At 39.6% G+C, this 16,731-nt stretch overlaps 2 protein-coding genes across 2 annotated transcripts; both read right to left on the bottom strand.

Moving 5' to 3' along the window:
- Nucleotides 1–2,094: 2,094 nt before the first annotated feature.
- On the bottom strand, nucleotides 2,095–6,225 carry LOC106935638 (angiopoietin-related protein 5-like). The gene is made up of 7 exons (XM_015016199.1): nucleotides 6,115–6,225; nucleotides 5,873–5,944; nucleotides 5,759–5,786; nucleotides 5,554–5,645; nucleotides 4,153–4,270; nucleotides 3,765–3,950; nucleotides 2,095–2,663 (listed from the first exon to the last, which is right to left on the bottom strand). The coding sequence occupies exons 1-7, from the start codon at nucleotides 6,118–6,120 to the stop codon at nucleotides 2,365–2,367; spliced, it is 801 nt and encodes a 266-aa protein (XP_014871685.1). The 5' UTR covers nucleotides 6,121–6,225; the 3' UTR covers nucleotides 2,095–2,364.
- Nucleotides 6,226–8,557: 2,332 nt separating this feature from the next.
- LOC106935637 (NACHT, LRR and PYD domains-containing protein 3-like) lies at nucleotides 8,558–16,652 on the bottom strand. The gene is made up of 11 exons (XM_015016198.1): nucleotides 16,357–16,652; nucleotides 16,252–16,275; nucleotides 14,429–16,169; nucleotides 14,071–14,244; nucleotides 13,579–13,752; nucleotides 11,897–12,070; nucleotides 11,481–11,654; nucleotides 11,166–11,336; nucleotides 10,876–11,049; nucleotides 10,015–10,061; nucleotides 8,558–9,588 (listed from the first exon to the last, which is right to left on the bottom strand). Exons 1-11 carry the CDS (start codon nucleotides 16,625–16,627, stop codon nucleotides 9,053–9,055), a joined length of 3,660 nt encoding a protein of 1,219 aa, XP_014871684.1. The 5' UTR covers nucleotides 16,628–16,652; the 3' UTR covers nucleotides 8,558–9,052.
- Between the last annotated feature and the right edge of the window lie 79 nt (nucleotides 16,653–16,731).

Here is a 16,731-nt window from a genome sequence, read left to right as displayed (position 1 = left end):
ACCTCGTATCCTAGGTCGATCGAATTTCTGACAATTACTGGCTGTTGTGCAGTACGTGACAACAATCTCCCGTCTTCTTCATATATCTGGGCTATGGGGTAGGGTGGCAAGACAGAAGCCTTATCTCTCAAAGAAACACATCAAAGCCCGGCTTAATTTAGCAAAAAGACATCTGAAATCTCCCAAACACATGTGGAAAAATGTGTTATGGTCTGATGAAACCAAGGTTGAACCTTTTGGACATAATTCCAAAAGGTATATTTGGGGTGAAAACAACACTGTCCCTCACCAAAAGAACACCATGCCTACAGTAAAGCATAGTGGTGGTAGCATCATGCTTTGGGGCTGTTTTGCTTCAGCTTGAACTGGGGCCTTAATCAGGGTGGACGGAGTTATGAACAGTACCAAATATCAGTCAGTGTTGGCACAAAACCTTCGGCCTTCTGTTACAAAGCTGAAGATGAAGAGGAACTTCATCTTTCAGCATGACAATGACCCAAAGCACACATCTAAATCAACAAAAGAATGGCTTCACCGGAATAAGATTAAGGCTGTGCCCAGCCAGAGTCCAGACCTGAATCCCATCAAGCATCTGTGGGGTGATTCGAAGAGGGTTGTGCACAAGGAGATACCCTCGCAATCTATGGGATTTGGAGCAGTTTTGCAAAGAAGAGTGGGCAAATATTCCCACATCAAGATGTACCACGCTGATAGGCTGGAGATGGGGCATGTTGGCGAGCGCCTGGTGACCGGGCTTTTACCCATGCTAACAATAGCATGATGGCTATTATTAGCATATTGAGTCACTAGCCTGTTGATTCTAACAGTAGGATGAGGGTTATCGCTAGCAGGTTGACAAACACAAAATTTGTGAGCTAACACAATTCAATATGCTAACATTAGTGTATAAATTAAAATGATCCAAAATGCTAAGTTTAGCTTAAGTGATGCAAGTAGGGCAAGTAGTATCAACATGCTAGTGACTCAATATGCTAATGATAGCCATCATGCTAACATTAGCCTTGTACCTAAAATAAGCATTTTACATAATTTCATATTTATTAGCAATATTTACCATACTGACTGGATTAAGTCAATGTAAGTAAACATGCTTGGTGACATCACATGTGTCACTGTGATGTCACCTGTGATGTGTCATCACACATCTCAGGTGTCATTTAGTATGCTAACATCATTCAGTATGCTATCATTAGTGTATAAATTAAAATGATCCAAAATGCTAAGTTTAGCATAAAAGCTGTCAGTAATGTATGATGTCACCAGCATGTTAATTTACAGTGGCCTAATCCATTCAGTATGATAAACATAGCTAATAAATATGAAATTATGTAAAATCTCACATCCTGCAAGATGTGATTATCAAAGCCAAAAATAAAACCTTTCTCGTAGTTTAACTTTGATTCATCAGAGGGGAATAAAACTGAACCCTCACATCTACATAAATAATTAAACGTGGAGCTTATACGTTCAGGTTTTCATGAAAGCCTGACCGGTTTTATAATTCAATAATAAAGGCTTAAACAAAGCTGATAAACATCAAAAACTCAGTTTTAAACTCCCTTTAATTCATGTTAAGCTAATGCTTCCTAGAACTATTATTTATGTTTTAGATGTACAAAACATGAGTCAATCGTCTTGAGCTGTTGAACACCAAACGCTGTTCAATGACCTAAGAAACAGTGAGGTGTCCAACACCTAAATGCAACGCCAGTTTTATTGCCAAAACTCCCATTTTAATGCTAAAAAACACAAATTTAACACAATTTTAACTACAAAGGAATTTCTTACAAAAATGCAACAACATTTTACACATGCCTAAAATGCTGTTGTGCGTTAATAGGCTTGGTTTGGCTATGAACAACTACCAGTAGGTGCCAATGGCAATTATTAACACAATTAACAGGTGATGGAACCAACTGATTTAAGGAATGAACTGTCAATTATTGTGTTGTTTAATAAATTTCCTGATGAGGTGTGTGATTTTACAAACAATAGATGGATTGAACTCGTAGCGGCTTTCTCATACAGCAAGTCCTATGCATATAAATACAGAATAAAAACAAATGACATTTCTCCAAATTGTAAGAATTTATTTCCAAAATACTTCAACTTCCAGGTGAAATACATCAGTCAAGAAACAAACTATGTTGGTAACATTCAACTCAGCTACAAAGTAAAAGAAAAATAATGAAAAGTAATAAACTACGTGAGTATAAAAGTAAAGCAAAGAAGCAAATTTGACTGTAACCAATAGAAAGATGTAACATCATAGTGTGATTTTGAAGCAACATATTGACATCACCCAGGGATCAAAAATGAAGGCCAAGGTTCCTACATTCTCCCTCACATGGACTTGATCATCATTCTTGTGGCTTTGGCTGAATAAGGGGCGGGTGGTTTCCAGGTGAGCCAGTGGAGACCAGAAGCCCAGCCGATGTGTTCCCCAGAAGGGTGCCAGTTACCATTGAGGCTGGCAGAGCCACACTGGCTGTACCACCAACCGCCTCCTTCCGAAAGGGAGCATTTTGTTTCAGCAATGTCTCCAAAAAGGCACGGAGAGCAGCCGTCATTGTCGCGGTCAACGGTGCTGAATCCAAAGCCGTTCTGGTCAATGCCCTTATAGGCTCCACGGATGGCGTCACCTTTTGGTAGAGAAGAGTTTATCTTAGGAAAGTATCTGTAGAACGCACCGAAATCTTGCTTTCTTTGCAAAATTTCAATTGGTTGGATCCATATGAAACTAGAGACAAGGAATTTTTAGGATTGTTGAGATTCTTTGAATTGCAGTGTTTGTCTTAAAACCCAAACAAAGATAAATTGAGCATAGCTATAGATTGTTAGAGTGATTCATTACTTGTTAAACAGCAATTGTTAATTCACGCAAGAATGTCCATCTGTTATCTAAAAAGGCTTATCCTTGCAGGGATGTCCAGGAGGACTGGTGCCTTTCTTCAGTTCTCATTTGGTGAGAGGTGAGGTACATCATGCACAGTTTGCCAGACCATCACAGGGCAACAGAGAAAAATAGGGCAAACAGCCATGCACACCCACATTCACACCTAAGGATAATTTAGAGAGACCAATTAATCTGACAGTCATGTTTTTGGACTGTGGAAGGAAGCCGGAGTACCCGGAGAGAACCCACTCATACAGGAAGAACATGCAAACTGCAGAAAGACCACAGGCCAGGAATCGGAACTTGATGCAAGGCATGTCTCAAGTTTCAGTGCCAAAGCACATCAAACAATGACAACTGTATCAAGAAATCTATTTTTTCACTATCACCACACTGCCAAGTGCCTTTGCAGCTAACAAAATGGACTTTTTGCAAATCCTGGCGATCAACTCTTCCAATTCATTCAAAAATGTTTCCTTTGTGACTCTTGCATTTTGGTAACCTGTAAAAGGTGTACCCCACCTCTTATCCAATGGCTGCTGGAGATAGGTACTAGCCCCCTTGCAACCTTGAACAGATTAGTGGGTGTAGATTATTTCGGGATACAGTAAACAGACAAATGCCCTAATATAATTGGATGGGTTTTTAAAGAGAAAAAGCTGTGTCCACTCTCACAGCCAACACTGCAACTCCCTTACAAAGGGCAGGGTGTTGGAAGGAAGTGTACTTCAAATGTTAAATGTTTCATCAAATCTTGCACAATGATCTTGCACAATGATTACAAACAAACTAGATGTTAAGAGGTTCAACCAATGTTTATCAGATGGTAGACAGAATACTTGCGTACCTGCATCTCCGCTGTATTTCCCAACGTGGAGTTTGAAAGCCGTTTTCTCATTTCCCAGTCTGAAGTTCTTGTACTCGGCAAAAGCAGTGCCACCTTCGTGGTCCCACAGGTCCACCCTCAAGATCCACTTCTTGGATTGGTTCTTTGTCAATGCGAAAACCTTCTTCAGACCCAGCCAGTGATCCTCTAAGGGGTTAAACACAGCACAAATACCAAAATGCTTGGGGGGTTTTCTCACAGGTTTGCACCAGTTGTGTAAAGCTGAACCTCCTACTAAAAAACCAAAAACCAACTCAAAGCATAATATGCTGGGTTTAACTTTTAAGTTTGTTCTCAAGTTGTCCCCCAATATTTAACTAAGTCCCTAAATAACATGTAGTTCACATACGTGTCAGGTTTCCAAATCCATTCTTATATGCTGCCCATTTTCTGTCAAAAGATACAGAGCCTCCACTGCGCCTCTGAAACACCGTCCAGCCTCCATCTGAGTTCATCTCACAGTACACCTGAAAAGGAAAAACAACAATCAATACATTGGCTGTCAAACGTGACCACACCCCTGATAAAATGACAGATTATGATATGAAAATATAACACCACTTTTATTCAACCTGGTTATAACCTGGTTGCACCTATGAGGCTGAGCAACTAGTTCTGCAGTTGCTATTTGGTTTTAGGCAACTCAGTCGGATCCCTTGGTCCCAGGCAGACTTCCATTCTGAACAGAATCATTAAAGGGCCCAAACACAATGTAGAGCCACTTTATTACATACATCTACCAAAAACTGAGTTAAAAAAAACCTTCCCGGCTTTATACCTCTCTTTTGATTCAACAAAATGTCTACAACATTGGCTCCTACTGACATATTAGCATCACGCAGGCGGTTTAGACTGCTCAGCTGCATGTTCATGATGTGAATCTCTAATTGTACCCTTCAGAGCACAGTGAACTAACTCATTGTTATGTTCAAGAAACCAAACTGAGGTGATTTGAACTTTGTGAAATTCTAATTATTGTGCTAGCGGTCCCCAAAATGACTACAGAAAATGACCAACGTCATCTGGAACAATACTAAGATTGGTGGTGGCATTTAACTTATGTGCCGTCTCAAGCTTGAACTGTTGGTACAAGTCAGGATGGATTCATGCTTTTATCTCAAATTCTGACCCTGAACATCTCAATGTTAGGCAGCTGAAAACGAGACTCTGAAGACGATTTTGCTGTTTACTGAGGTATTTGATTTTCCAAATATATCTGTTGTAACTAGCAGTTCTTTAAAACAACCTTTTCTGACCTCCTCAACAACCAATATTGGATATTTTTTAATCTTTTTTTATTTTTTTTTATTTTACATTTTTCTATCAACTCCAGAAATGGCTGTGTGTAAAAATCCGAGCAGCTCAGCAGTTTCGAAGATGCTGAGACTAGTTATCTTTCTTTCCCATTCTGATGGTTTGGTTTTAACTTTACTGCCTCCTCTACCCTTTTCCTTCGCCGTTTCTAGATGTTGACTTGGAGTAAGTCTTCCTTTGATTGGACGCTGTCTGCGTTAAACAGTTCAACTTGTGCACATCATAAGTAGTAGCTGGCACCTCACCGTTCTGTCGCCTACTTCACACCAATTAGAATCATTATGGAAAACTTAGTACAAACAGTTTTTTGTGTGTTTTCTGTTAAAACCTGCTAATCATCTTAAAGTACTTACAATTGCAATCAGAAAACAACAGTGTCAAGTAATCTGCTTAAGATCATTTACAATTAAAAGCAGAAATGTCTTCAATCGGTCACCTTGAAGCGGATATTGAGTCCCTTAGGCTGGATTACGTAGACTCCACTGGGGGCATCTGGAGACTGACTTCTGATCTGTGTGCAGTCTGTACCTAAAGTTCACAGAAATAAAGATAAGGATGACCAAAAAAAAATGTTCCGTCTTTGCATGTTCTGATAAACTTGCTATCATAAGCAGGGTTTTTTTTGTTGTTGTTTTTTTTACCTTGAGATTTGAGGGCTTTCCGCTTTTTCTATGAGAATGACAAACACAGGTTTAGTCCTTTGAATACAGATAAGTACAAGTTTTAACCCACAAATAAAGCTGAGTCATATTTACCGCAGCCTGGACTGAGTAGCTCAACAGAAGCGTGAATATGAGAGCACGATAACCGAGACTCTTCATTTTGACCTGCGTTTACAAGTGACATTTTTTAAATCAACAGTTATAATCTTTATTATTTTTCTTTTTTAAGAAACAGCATTTTCTCATTTTAAAGCATTTACAAACAGCTAAAAGCACAGATGTTCTAACTAACTTAGTGTTGCAGCCTAACTGCAACACTAAGGTTTAATACATACCTGCATGTCGGTTGGACCTTGCACCCCAGCTCACACTGTACAACAGAGCCAGCTCCTTTATACAACAGACTACACTGCCACACCTCCTTCCCCACTTCCCATAAGTGTAATCTTTTTTTCCCTCTCTCTCTATGAGGTCATGTTTAGTGGGAGGATGTTAGAACAGCAGCTCTAAGCTCCACTGCTTGGCTGGAGGAAAACAACCGTTATCCTCCGCCCTCTCAAACTATGTTACGCAAATTCTCAACAAGGACTTGTCAGTATTTCTGTCTGGAAACACTTCCACGCTCATTTCTTCTTCCCGCCTGGCCGAGCTACGCCTCTCAAAGTAAACAACCCTGCAGGCGACTCTAACAAGAGAGGAATGCATTATTCAAGAAGCGGGCCAAGCGACACAGATTAATGCCGTGAAGTCCACTTGTTCCGAACTGAGTGTTTTTCTTCAAAACCTAAAAGGTTGTGTGTATGATATCACTCCCTTACTTTCTCTTGAATATGCATGCACTGAATTCTTGCGTTCAGCATTCATCCAATTGGAAGAATAACATCAGAGTCCACTTTGCGGGTCAGTGGATCTCATGGTAAGAAGTGATAAAGCGGTGTGGGAGGAATTCTTACTGTAAATGACCAGGTCAGGGTCGACCTGTCTGAGAGAGACACATTTATTTCATCTTTAATGACTAACAGCATGAATGTGCAACACAATGAAGATAATCTGCTAGTCAGATAATGATGCAGCCCAAAGTCATTGATTTTGTTCTATTTTTGAAAACCTATCCACATTCAAATCGCATGTCAAAACATACCTTTTCAGAACAACTTTTAATATATGACTATTGCCCTGTTTAATGCTTATCCTGTTTTTTTAATGTAATATTTCTACGTTCTCCTTTTATAATTTGGTTTGATGTACTTAGGCTTCTGTTTGTAGTTTTGCTTGATGTCTGTAAAGGGAGTGTTGGGAAAAGCACCAAACAAATAAAACATATTATTATTATTGTAAATGTAGAATGCAAACAAACAGAGAACTACAACATAGTGAGGAGTACAACAAGTACTACAAGTTGTGTCATAATGAGTCACAACTTTCTGTTTCTGTCACCACATGATTATGGTCTATTACAGTATTAAGTCAGTCTGTCCACAGTACACATCAGTGAATGACTCAGAATTTCCTCCAACTTACAGGAGCCGTATGCACCTTTATAAAAGTGTCATTTTTTACAGATTTGCTAAAGCTGTCACTATATTGTGACTCTACAATATGAAATAGATAAACTGTAAAAAAATAAAATAAAATCATGCTCCTCTCCCTCCCCTCCCCCCCCTGTGATCATACAGCATCTGCAGGAAGACACATTCTGTCAGACACAATCAATCAGGGGCAGGAGGAGGGGCTTAGTGATGTCAATCACCCTCATGTACATTCCGCTCACACCATTTCCTACGCTACAGCTGGTTCACCACAATCACCTGGCCGAGCTACGCCTCTCATGAATGCAAAGGCTTGCTAGTATATCCACCATGACAATGGATAAACAGTTTTCCTCGGCCATTAACACATTTGACATTGCGTACACAAGGTTGATTGACAGCGCTAAAACCCTCCTCCTGGCTCTGATTGGTTGTTTCTGACCGGGTGATGTATTTGACTTAACAGAGGAAGAAGGCAGAGGAGCTACATTTTTTTTCAGATTTATCTGTCTCATTACACTGTCATGACATGGTGACAATGTTACAAAAACATATTTTTGTAAAGGTGAAATACTGCAGGTTTAATACGGAACAGAGGTCATTAATTTTTGTCCCAAAATGAAATATTTGGATAGGAACGACAGAACATGCAGGAAATCTAGGTGTCGTTATGAACTCAGACCTAAAGCTAGGATAAATGTTACTGGTCAGTTACACACTGACTGATCTTTACCCTTGGGTCATCAGTGACCTGCTCTGTTAAATTATAACTGTAAAGGTTACATTTACTGCAGCTTTCAATATAAGTCAGTGTTCATTTCGTGAGTTAATTTCTATTATTTCTTAACAAATTTCTTATGATTTTTATACATTTTAGTTTGATTCTTGAAGTATATTTCTTGTTTTCATGACATTTTCTGTATCTACATAGTTTCCGTCTTGTAGAACACTCTGAGCTACATTTGGTATGAGTGGTGCAGTACACTCGCTTGATCCGATAAGACAAAAAAACAAACAATCCATATCAGAACAAAAAGTACACAATCTCAGGCTCTGAACATGACCAAGTTTGGTTGTACTGAACCAAGTGATTGTCCCTGGAAATACCCTGCCTCAAATAACTTGGAGAGGCTCAAAATAATATTGACATGGTATTTTGTTTAATCTTTTCCTCTTTAGTTTTTGCAGTTTTCTTTTCAGGTCTTCGGTTTGCGACATAAGAAAGCAAAACCAGAATAGAAACAAAAAGTGTTGTACTCATAATAAAAATTTATTTTATTAATGAATGGTACCTTTCACCCATAAACTGAGTTTCTATTACAAATGTGTGCAAAACTTTGTTGATATTCCTCTAATGTCGAAATAACGCAATTTTGCAATTGTGGTACTTCCATTAAAAAAAGAAACGCAATTAAAATCCCATGTGAATAACTTTGCTCACCCAAAGTCATTAAAAAACAGTCACGTCATCCTCCACCTACCACTTCCTGTCGTCTTCTCCGTCATCTCTGGCAGTAGCAGCATCTTATTGTTGATCATGTGACTTGTGTGACGCAAAATAGTGTTTGCATTGCGGTTTTGTGAAGTATACTAATTTAAATACAACCAAAAAAAAACCACCTCATCAGCAAAACTTTTATTTTTCTAAATTGGCAGGTTTATAGATTTCCAAAATGTCAAATTTTGCGATTTTAAGATCGATGGAAATGCATCTGCTGTTACCCCAAACGCGTTCCTACGTATCCTAACTGGAACAAATAATGACAGAGCAGTCATCCTCTTCCATCCCAAACCCGGGGTAGAGCGGCTCGCTGAAGTTACTGTAGAACGTGTGAAGATGTTTGAGGCTCCCAGAAGACACCCTGTAGAAGGACAGGGTGCCACCAGGCCAGTCCAGATAGACCGCAACCTTCCGAGAGCGAGACGCGGGTACGGATATTTCCTTGCGCTCGTTGTCATGCTCGGCGCTGTAGTGATCTTCGGAGCAGAACAGACACCAGGACTGGTCCGTTTTGCCAAACGCAGACACGTGACTGTTCGCTCTGCGACTGATTCCCCTCATGGCGACGGCGATGTCCACCCAGCGTCCTCGCCACTCCACCTCCCAGTAGTGGCGCTGGGTAAGGCCTTGGTGACACAGGACCTGGGAGACACTTTCAAACCTCTCGGGGTGTTTTGGGTACGGCTGTGACTCCCTAACCCACGTCACCTGTTTACCTCCGTCGTGTAGAAAGAGAGACGTAGAGGCTGTGTTTGTGTCAAAGGTCAGGATGCAGGAGTCTGTAAAAAATAAACAAGTTTTATTTTTTAACTGGTGGTTTAACCCTTTGCCATGATGGTAATTAGGCCAAGTTTTGGCCATACATGGGACAAATCATTTATGTCGTTAAAGACATTATGATTATCCATTATTTCTCCCTTTCAATAAAGCCATTTGGGTTTGCACTTTCGATTATTGCAATGCTTAATCATTACTTTCACAACAAATAGTAACTTGCAAGAATCACACCACGTTTGATTATGCAAAGTTTTTGGAAGCTAATCAGGCTTTTTCAGTGCTATAAAATACATCAATTGGTAACATTGAAAGTCAAACATAACAGACTTCAGTAATGTTTTGAAACTTAATGAGGAGTTTAAATGGCAACAACAGCTAAACAAAAAAAATCTTTGGAGAAAGAATGGAAAGAAATATTTACAACTTACAATTTTTTAGTGTTGATTTCAGGTAACATTCCTCATTATGATCCACACTGTAGAAAGAAGTATTAAAAGAAACTCAAATCCTTAATCAATGTCAACCATAGAGTAGAGTACCATTGGGACACTGCTCCACACAGATTTTCCTGTGTGGAGAACATTTTCTGCTTAACAAATAAAGCAGCAAAACAGAAATCTGTCATTTTCTATGCATTTGTGTCCTCGATATGTCATGAAAACACATATTGAGGAGCCATATGCAGTAGGATGGAAGTAGAAATGTAGTAGAAAAAGTCCAAACAACTACAGATCACAGATTCAGCGACTTCAAATGATCTAGAACGCAGCAGCACAGCTTCTTACAGGAACCAGGAAGCATGACCATATAAGGCCTACTCTGGCATCTTTACACTGGCTGTGTCCAGAACTTTACGATCACATAATCAGTTATTATTGACAGTTCCTCGGACTCGATTTAAGAGGAAAGGAGATTGAGCTTTTTCTGTTGCTGCTCCTGTTTTATGGAATAACTTACCTTTCCAGATTAGATCTGCCCACAGCCTGGGTAATTTTAAATCACTTCTTAAAACTCATTTTTACTCTTTGGCATTTAATTGATGTATTGTTTTATATTGTTTTGTCATTTGTGTTGTCGTTCTTGTACAGCACTTTGGTGCAGTTTTTTACCCGTTTTAAAGTGCTATATAAATAAATTTGACATTGACATTGACATACAGATCATCACAATATAACTGTCAACTGTGTGGCATCTTGCATGCCTGAAGAAACCTTTTGAGTATGCCATGGGTTTTGCAAATAGTTTGAATTTGTTTACCTAGATTTTTGCAATACTTGAAGTTCATTTACCTTAAATGTTCTAGTCTACAAAGTGGATCGTCCCGCTGATCCGAGATCAGATCCGCTCCAGAGTCCTGGAGATAATTGTAACTGAGGTCCAGCTGCCTCAGGTGGGAAGGGTTGGAGCTCAGGGCTGAAGCCAGATGAGCGCAGCCTTTCACAGTGACTCCACAAAACGACAGGCTGCAAGACAGGGGTCATTCAAGACACTCTCTATACTCTAAAATTATTTTGATGCTTTCCTTGATTTGTTTGATAATTATATTGTGGTTGTTTTGGGGACAGAAAGGACCGTTTACCTCAAGGTTTCCAAGACACAGTTTGGGTTTGCTATTCCGTTAGAGAGCAACTCTACTTCCAGGTCCTCCAGGTCATTCTCACTCAGGTCAAGCTCTTTCATGTGGGAGTTGTTAGTGCTCAGGACTAAGGCGATGTCAGCACAGCATTTCTGAAGACTGCACTCTTTTAATCTGCAGGTAGTTCATAGAAAGGCTTGTTGAGAATCACAAAGAAGGTTCCATTTTAAAGTATCATGATTGGAGAGAAGTGAAACAGGCAATACTTTGCCACATCTGGCATGACAAAAACCACAGAGTCTAGCTGCACAAACTTACATTAAAGTTTCCAGTCTACAGTGCTGATTTTTGAGGCCGGAGCACAGTGTACTAAAACCTGGACCTTGAAGGCTGTTCCCACTCAGGTCCAGATGTTTGACTTTGCCGGAGTCTGAGCTGAGAGGTGAACTAAGGTAGCTACAAGATTTCTGTGTTAGGCCACAGCAGCTGAGTCTGACCAAAAACAAAGAAAAAGAAAAATGACAACAATTTAACAACAGCTTATACTTGAGTAATAATGTCCTAAACATAATAAAAACTACAAGATAACATTAAAAAAAAATCATTTTGCATTAAAATAGGTTTTTGTAGGTTTCAACTGCATTTATAAGTGATTCTTATTTCAAGACAAAAACATTTTCTGTCCCAGTTTAGAAAAGTGATATCCTGAAATTTATTAATTAATTTCAACTGACCTCAGAGTTTCTAGTTTACAACTTGGACTTGTTAGTCCAGGAGCAAGCAGGGACATGCCAGCATCCGTCAGGTTGTTGTTACTCAAATCAAGAGATTTCAGTCGAGAAGAGCCTGAGTTGAAGATTGAAGCTAACGCTCCACAGGAGCTCTCCCCCAGTTTGCACTGATTTAAACTGTTAAAACAAAAGTAGTTAGAAGAAAAAAATGTTTTTAATAACAAGCCAAGCAATTCACACACACATAGAAATCATAAAAAGTAGCACAAAAAATGTTAAAATGTGCATAGACATGGAGTAAGTCAGATGATTTACTTGGAAACATTAAGTTTTGTTTTCTGCCTCCAAAGTCAGTTGCAAATTTGGTTGAGCTCAATTGGATATGCGTTTGGGACCATTGTTAGTGGTGGGCACCCTTCTGCTAAAGCGCTAACAGCGAAACAAAATTTTCATATAACAATTTAGTATTTTTGCTAACTTTGAAAACGTTTAGCGAACTTAGCTTTCCTAAATTAATTAATATTCTGAGGTGCTAATTTCTTTGGTTGTTTTGTAAACTTTGATTTAAATAGAGTTTATTTCATCTGTGTTGAAGTTTTAATTATCGAATGCTAGGGATTCTTCAAGTAGATGTTTATTTTCCTGTTCTTATTTTAAATAGGTGAAGACTGTTTGCACTGTTCCATGTCTTTCTCACTTGTTCTCTTTTGTGTGTCAAAATTTTATTGAAAGAAATACAATCAATACAAAACAGCTAGTGTTAATGAAAGTAATATTTAAGATCAGTGCTTTTGGGTTACCACAGGTAACCTTTTAGTTAGCGATGCCCACCACTGACTGTTGTCTTGGTTAAAATTTCAGCCTAGTTTAATTTTTCAAACTAATCAAAAGTTTCCCAGAAAATTTCTCAATTCATTGTTTTAATTATATAACAGCAATACCACATCATTATGTGGTAGTCTGATCTTCAGATGTTACTTTTAGCGTGTTTTTTTTTTTTAAGAAGATGTGCCATACAATTCCCTTCATGTCATTAGTTCAATACAATATTAGCATTTTTACCCATCATGTCTATATTCTTGCAAAGTTCCATCTGGTTTTCCAAATCTCCAAACTTCAAGGAAGATTCAAAGTGCTTTTTCTTTAACAGTCGAGTCTGTCGTGGTGATTTGGAGCAGTACAAGAAATTGGTTCAATTCAAGGTCTTTCTGAAGTTATGAGTGGTCCTTTGGATTTGGAAAACTCCTGTCATTCGACTCCACTACAATAAGACATCTTTAAAGAAGCACCTATTCATGGCCCACTCGTGCTCACTCGAACATGTTTGAAACTAGAAGGATGTTTGCAACAATACTATTGCAAAAGTTATAAGCTTGCTTTCAATATGAGGTGCTTATTGTGATATCTTGTTTATAAAAAACCTTTATATAGGTCATCATTTACAAGCCAATCGAGGGAAGACTACTTTCTTTATCGTGACAGATTTCAGATGGATTCTTGAGTTATTATGCCTTTTTGCAACTTTGTTTCATGAATACTTTTTTCCTGCGCCAATCTGATATATTATTATTTTCAATGTGTTGATTGTTTGAGTACCTCCAACTGGAGTCACGTAAATAACGTCTTTAAATTTACTGAATAAACATAGACATGTTCGATTCTTGACAGAAAGAAGCAGATCAAACCTCAATGTCTCAACTTTGCAGTGACAGCTGCTCAGTCCCAAACTCAGGGCCGTCACTCCACTATGCTGGAGGTCATTAGCGCTCAGGTCAAGCTCTCTCAGTTGTGTTGACTCTGTGTTAAGAGCAGCAGCCAAGGCCTCACAGCAGCCACCCTCCACTTTACATTCACGCAATCTAAAAATAAGGAAGTGCAGAGTTCTGTTTCAAATACAAACTGCTGACAGTCTCTACAGCCAGTTTATAAAGGATAAAGTGAAGGGCAATGCATATTCTGCAAGAACAGAGAAATGTGCTTTCTCTTCCAGGGAAACAAGAAAATCATGTCATTCTGTTCTCGTAGCCATGTTTTTGGAGTTCATGAAGTTTTTTTTTTTTTTATATATATAGCCACTTTCAGGACAGCACGTTTAGGCAGTGGTCACAATGACCGTTGTTCTTGCCCAAGCTTCTCTGTTTTTGCAGAAATTCTGTGTTAAAATCATATAACAAGACCTTAAACTCTTCAGCTTGCATTGTGGGCTCAGTAGACCTTCAGAAAGCAGCTGCACTCCTGAATCCTTCAGCTTGTTGTTACTCAAATCTAAATCTGTTAGATGAGAGGATGTTGAGCTCAAGGCAGAGGCCAGCAGTGGACAGCAGTTTTCAGTGAGGTTGCAGTAATTTAGGCTTCAAAGGAACAAAAAGGCAGCAGTTAGCAGGGGTTACTTTTTGTTTGACTGTGGATAAAAAGTGGATAAAAAGTGCTCAACTGAAGCCAAGAGAATGCCCATCATTACATCTAAATGCTACTTGTTTTTGAATCTGAGACTTTACAACCAATGGGCAAAAAGAATGTTATAAGTAAACTTACAGGGCACGTGTGGAGGAAGTTATAACAACCAGCAGCTTCTCTAGCCCTTCTTCTGATCTTGAGTACTTCTTTAGGTCAAACGTTTCCTCCAGAGTATCTGATGTCATTAACTCAAAAGTGAGAGCGGACCATTGAGCCGAAGATAACTGTGTGCTTACAATCCTCCCAGAACTTACAAAGCTCTGAATCTCCTGCACCAGAGACTCATCTCTGAGCTCCCCCAGACAGTGGAACAAGTTGAGCTTTGATTCGGGTTCTTCATTGATAATTTCTTTGATAAACTGTATGGTTTTAGCCACATCTTCTTCTCCTTCTGCTTCCAAATGCAGCACACCGTAAAGGAGTTCCTGGTTTGACTTCAACGAAAGGCCCAGAAGGAAGCGAAGGAAGAGATCCCAGTGGCCATCTGGACTTTTCAAAGCCCTTTCAATGGCAGATTTATGAAAGCCAAAAAGAGACTTTCTCCACAGTTTTGAGGAAAGTCTTTCCAGACGTCCCAGAAGAACGTTTTCCTTGTTATGCATGTATGAGTAATGGGCAAACACAGCTGCCAGAAACTCTTGGATACTCAAATGCACAAAGTTAAAAACTTTTTGTCCCCTTCCCGCCTCCATGTGAAACATCTCTGTGCAAACACCTGAGTACATGGTTGCCTCATTAATGTCCATGTGGCACTCTTTCAGGTCAGCCTCATAGAAGATCTGTTTGCGCTGTTCCAGCTGACGGAACGCTAGTTCTGCGAGCTTCAAACAAATGTTATCGCCGCTCATGGGGTAGTGCCTTTCAGCCATCCGGTCAGTCTGACAGAGAAGAAGATACACGTACATCTCAGTCATGGTGTTGGGCAATCTTCCAGTCACGTCGTCATGCAGCATTCTCTTAATCAAAGTGACGGTGATCCAGCAGAAAATTGGTATTTGACACATTACATAGAGGCTTTTCGATGACTTCACATGGTCTATGATCCGAAGGGAGAGGGCATCGTCACTCACGCGCTTCTTAAAGTATTCCTGCCATCGGTCTTCAGTGAAGCCCTTGATTTCAGTCCACTGGTCAATGTACTTTCGAGGAATTTTGCCCGTTGCCGCAGGCCTACATGTGATCCAGACGAATGCGTTGCAGAGCAGATCCCCTGTGATGAGATTTGTGATCAGCACATCGAGCGGGGCCGGCTCCGTCTCATCTCTCAAAACCTTGTTGTATTTGAAATTTAATGGGAGAAGACTCTCATCAAGGCCATCGAAAATGAAGAGGACTTTGGAGTCTGATAGCTTCTCGATGGGTTTTATCTGAGGGAAAAACCAATGGAGTAGGCCCATTAATGAAGAGTCTCCCTCGCCCATGAAGGAATTCAACTCCCTGAAAGGGAGCGGAAAGAGAAAGGTCATGTTCTGATGTTCTTCTCCTTCTGCCCAGCTCAGAGTGAACTTCTGTGCACAGACTGTTTTACCCATTCCAGGTATACCCTGAGTAAGCACAGTCCTTATCCGTCTTTCCTGATCGGGCTTGAATAGATTTCGGACTTTAATTGTTTCTTCCACTGCCATTTGCTTGGACTTTTGCTGTCTGAACTCACGCTCGTCACTTAAGCCTCCCCAGGCTCCTGCAATCACATGCAGCTCTGTGTAGATTTCTTTCAGGTACATACGTTGTCCTTCCCCTGCATTGCCCTCGTAAACTTTCAGACACTGTTCCTTCAATGTACATTTCAGTCTCTCTTGGATTGTGAGGAGGTCACTTTCTGTTGAAAGAACAATTTTGTACTTAAGTACAAACATAGATGAACAAAGACAATTGAGAGTTGATTTTTGTTAGCATCTTACCTTCGCTTGTTTTACTGCTTTTATCTGATAAAAACACAACATAAGAATACAGATTTTACTGACCAACACTTTTTAGCAAACAAATTCACCAAGACATTTGCTTACCGTTGCTGCATAACTCTTTTAGTCGATCAGCATAAAGTTTTTGTTTCATTTTCTCCAGTATGATCACAGTTACGCTAACAGCACCTTCATAACCATATGTTTGCACCACAAGATCCACAGTGCGCAGCCTGTCCAAGCCTTCAGCTTTACACTTTGGTATATGTAGAAATCCTTCAAGGTTGCTGCTGTAAAGATACCACTGAAAAGTCCGAAGATCTTCATCAGGAAGTTCTAGAAAAATATCCAAGAGTTGTTCTTTTACGTTAGCCATGTCTGTCTTCTGAGCCAGTGGATCAGCTTATCTTTTATTCTTATCTGTTCATCCTCAGAACAATGCAGAGCTTAAATGCAGCAGTACTTTCAGTTTAGAGATGA

The sequence above is a fragment of the Poecilia latipinna genome, unplaced genomic scaffold (assembly GCF_001443285.1).
Source record: "Poecilia latipinna isolate Pla-1442-1.1 unplaced genomic scaffold, P_latipinna-1.0 Scaffold1991, whole genome shotgun sequence".
Classification (NCBI taxonomy): Eukaryota; Metazoa; Chordata; class Actinopteri; order Cyprinodontiformes; family Poeciliidae; genus Poecilia; species Poecilia latipinna.
Note: the sequence above shows the minus strand (reverse complement) of the source record. Positions and strands in the feature narration are given on the sequence as shown.

Bases quoted from the DNA above. Each gene is read 5' to 3' on its own strand.
- LOC106935637 (XM_015016198.1), bottom strand. From the start codon at position 16,627: ATGGCTAACGTAAAAGAACAACTCTTGGATATTTTTCTAGAACTTCCT. The intron at 13,753-14,070 runs GTCTTGTTATAT...CCTTATTTTTAG, and splicing joins TGCAAGCTGAAGAGTTTAAG to ATTGCGTGAATGTAAAGTGG. The intron at 11,655-11,896 runs GTCAGTTGAAAT...GTTTTTGGTCAG, and splicing joins TGTAAACTAGAAACTCTGAG to ACTCAGCTGCTGTGGCCTAA.
- LOC106935638 (XM_015016199.1), bottom strand. The intron at 5,646-5,758 runs GTAAAAAAAACA...TGTGAACTTTAG, and splicing joins GAAAGCCCTCAAATCTCAAG to GTACAGACTGCACACAGATC. The intron at 4,271-5,553 runs GTGACCGATTGA...TTTCCTTTTCAG, and splicing joins GACTCAATATCCGCTTCAAG to GTGTACTGTGAGATGAACTC.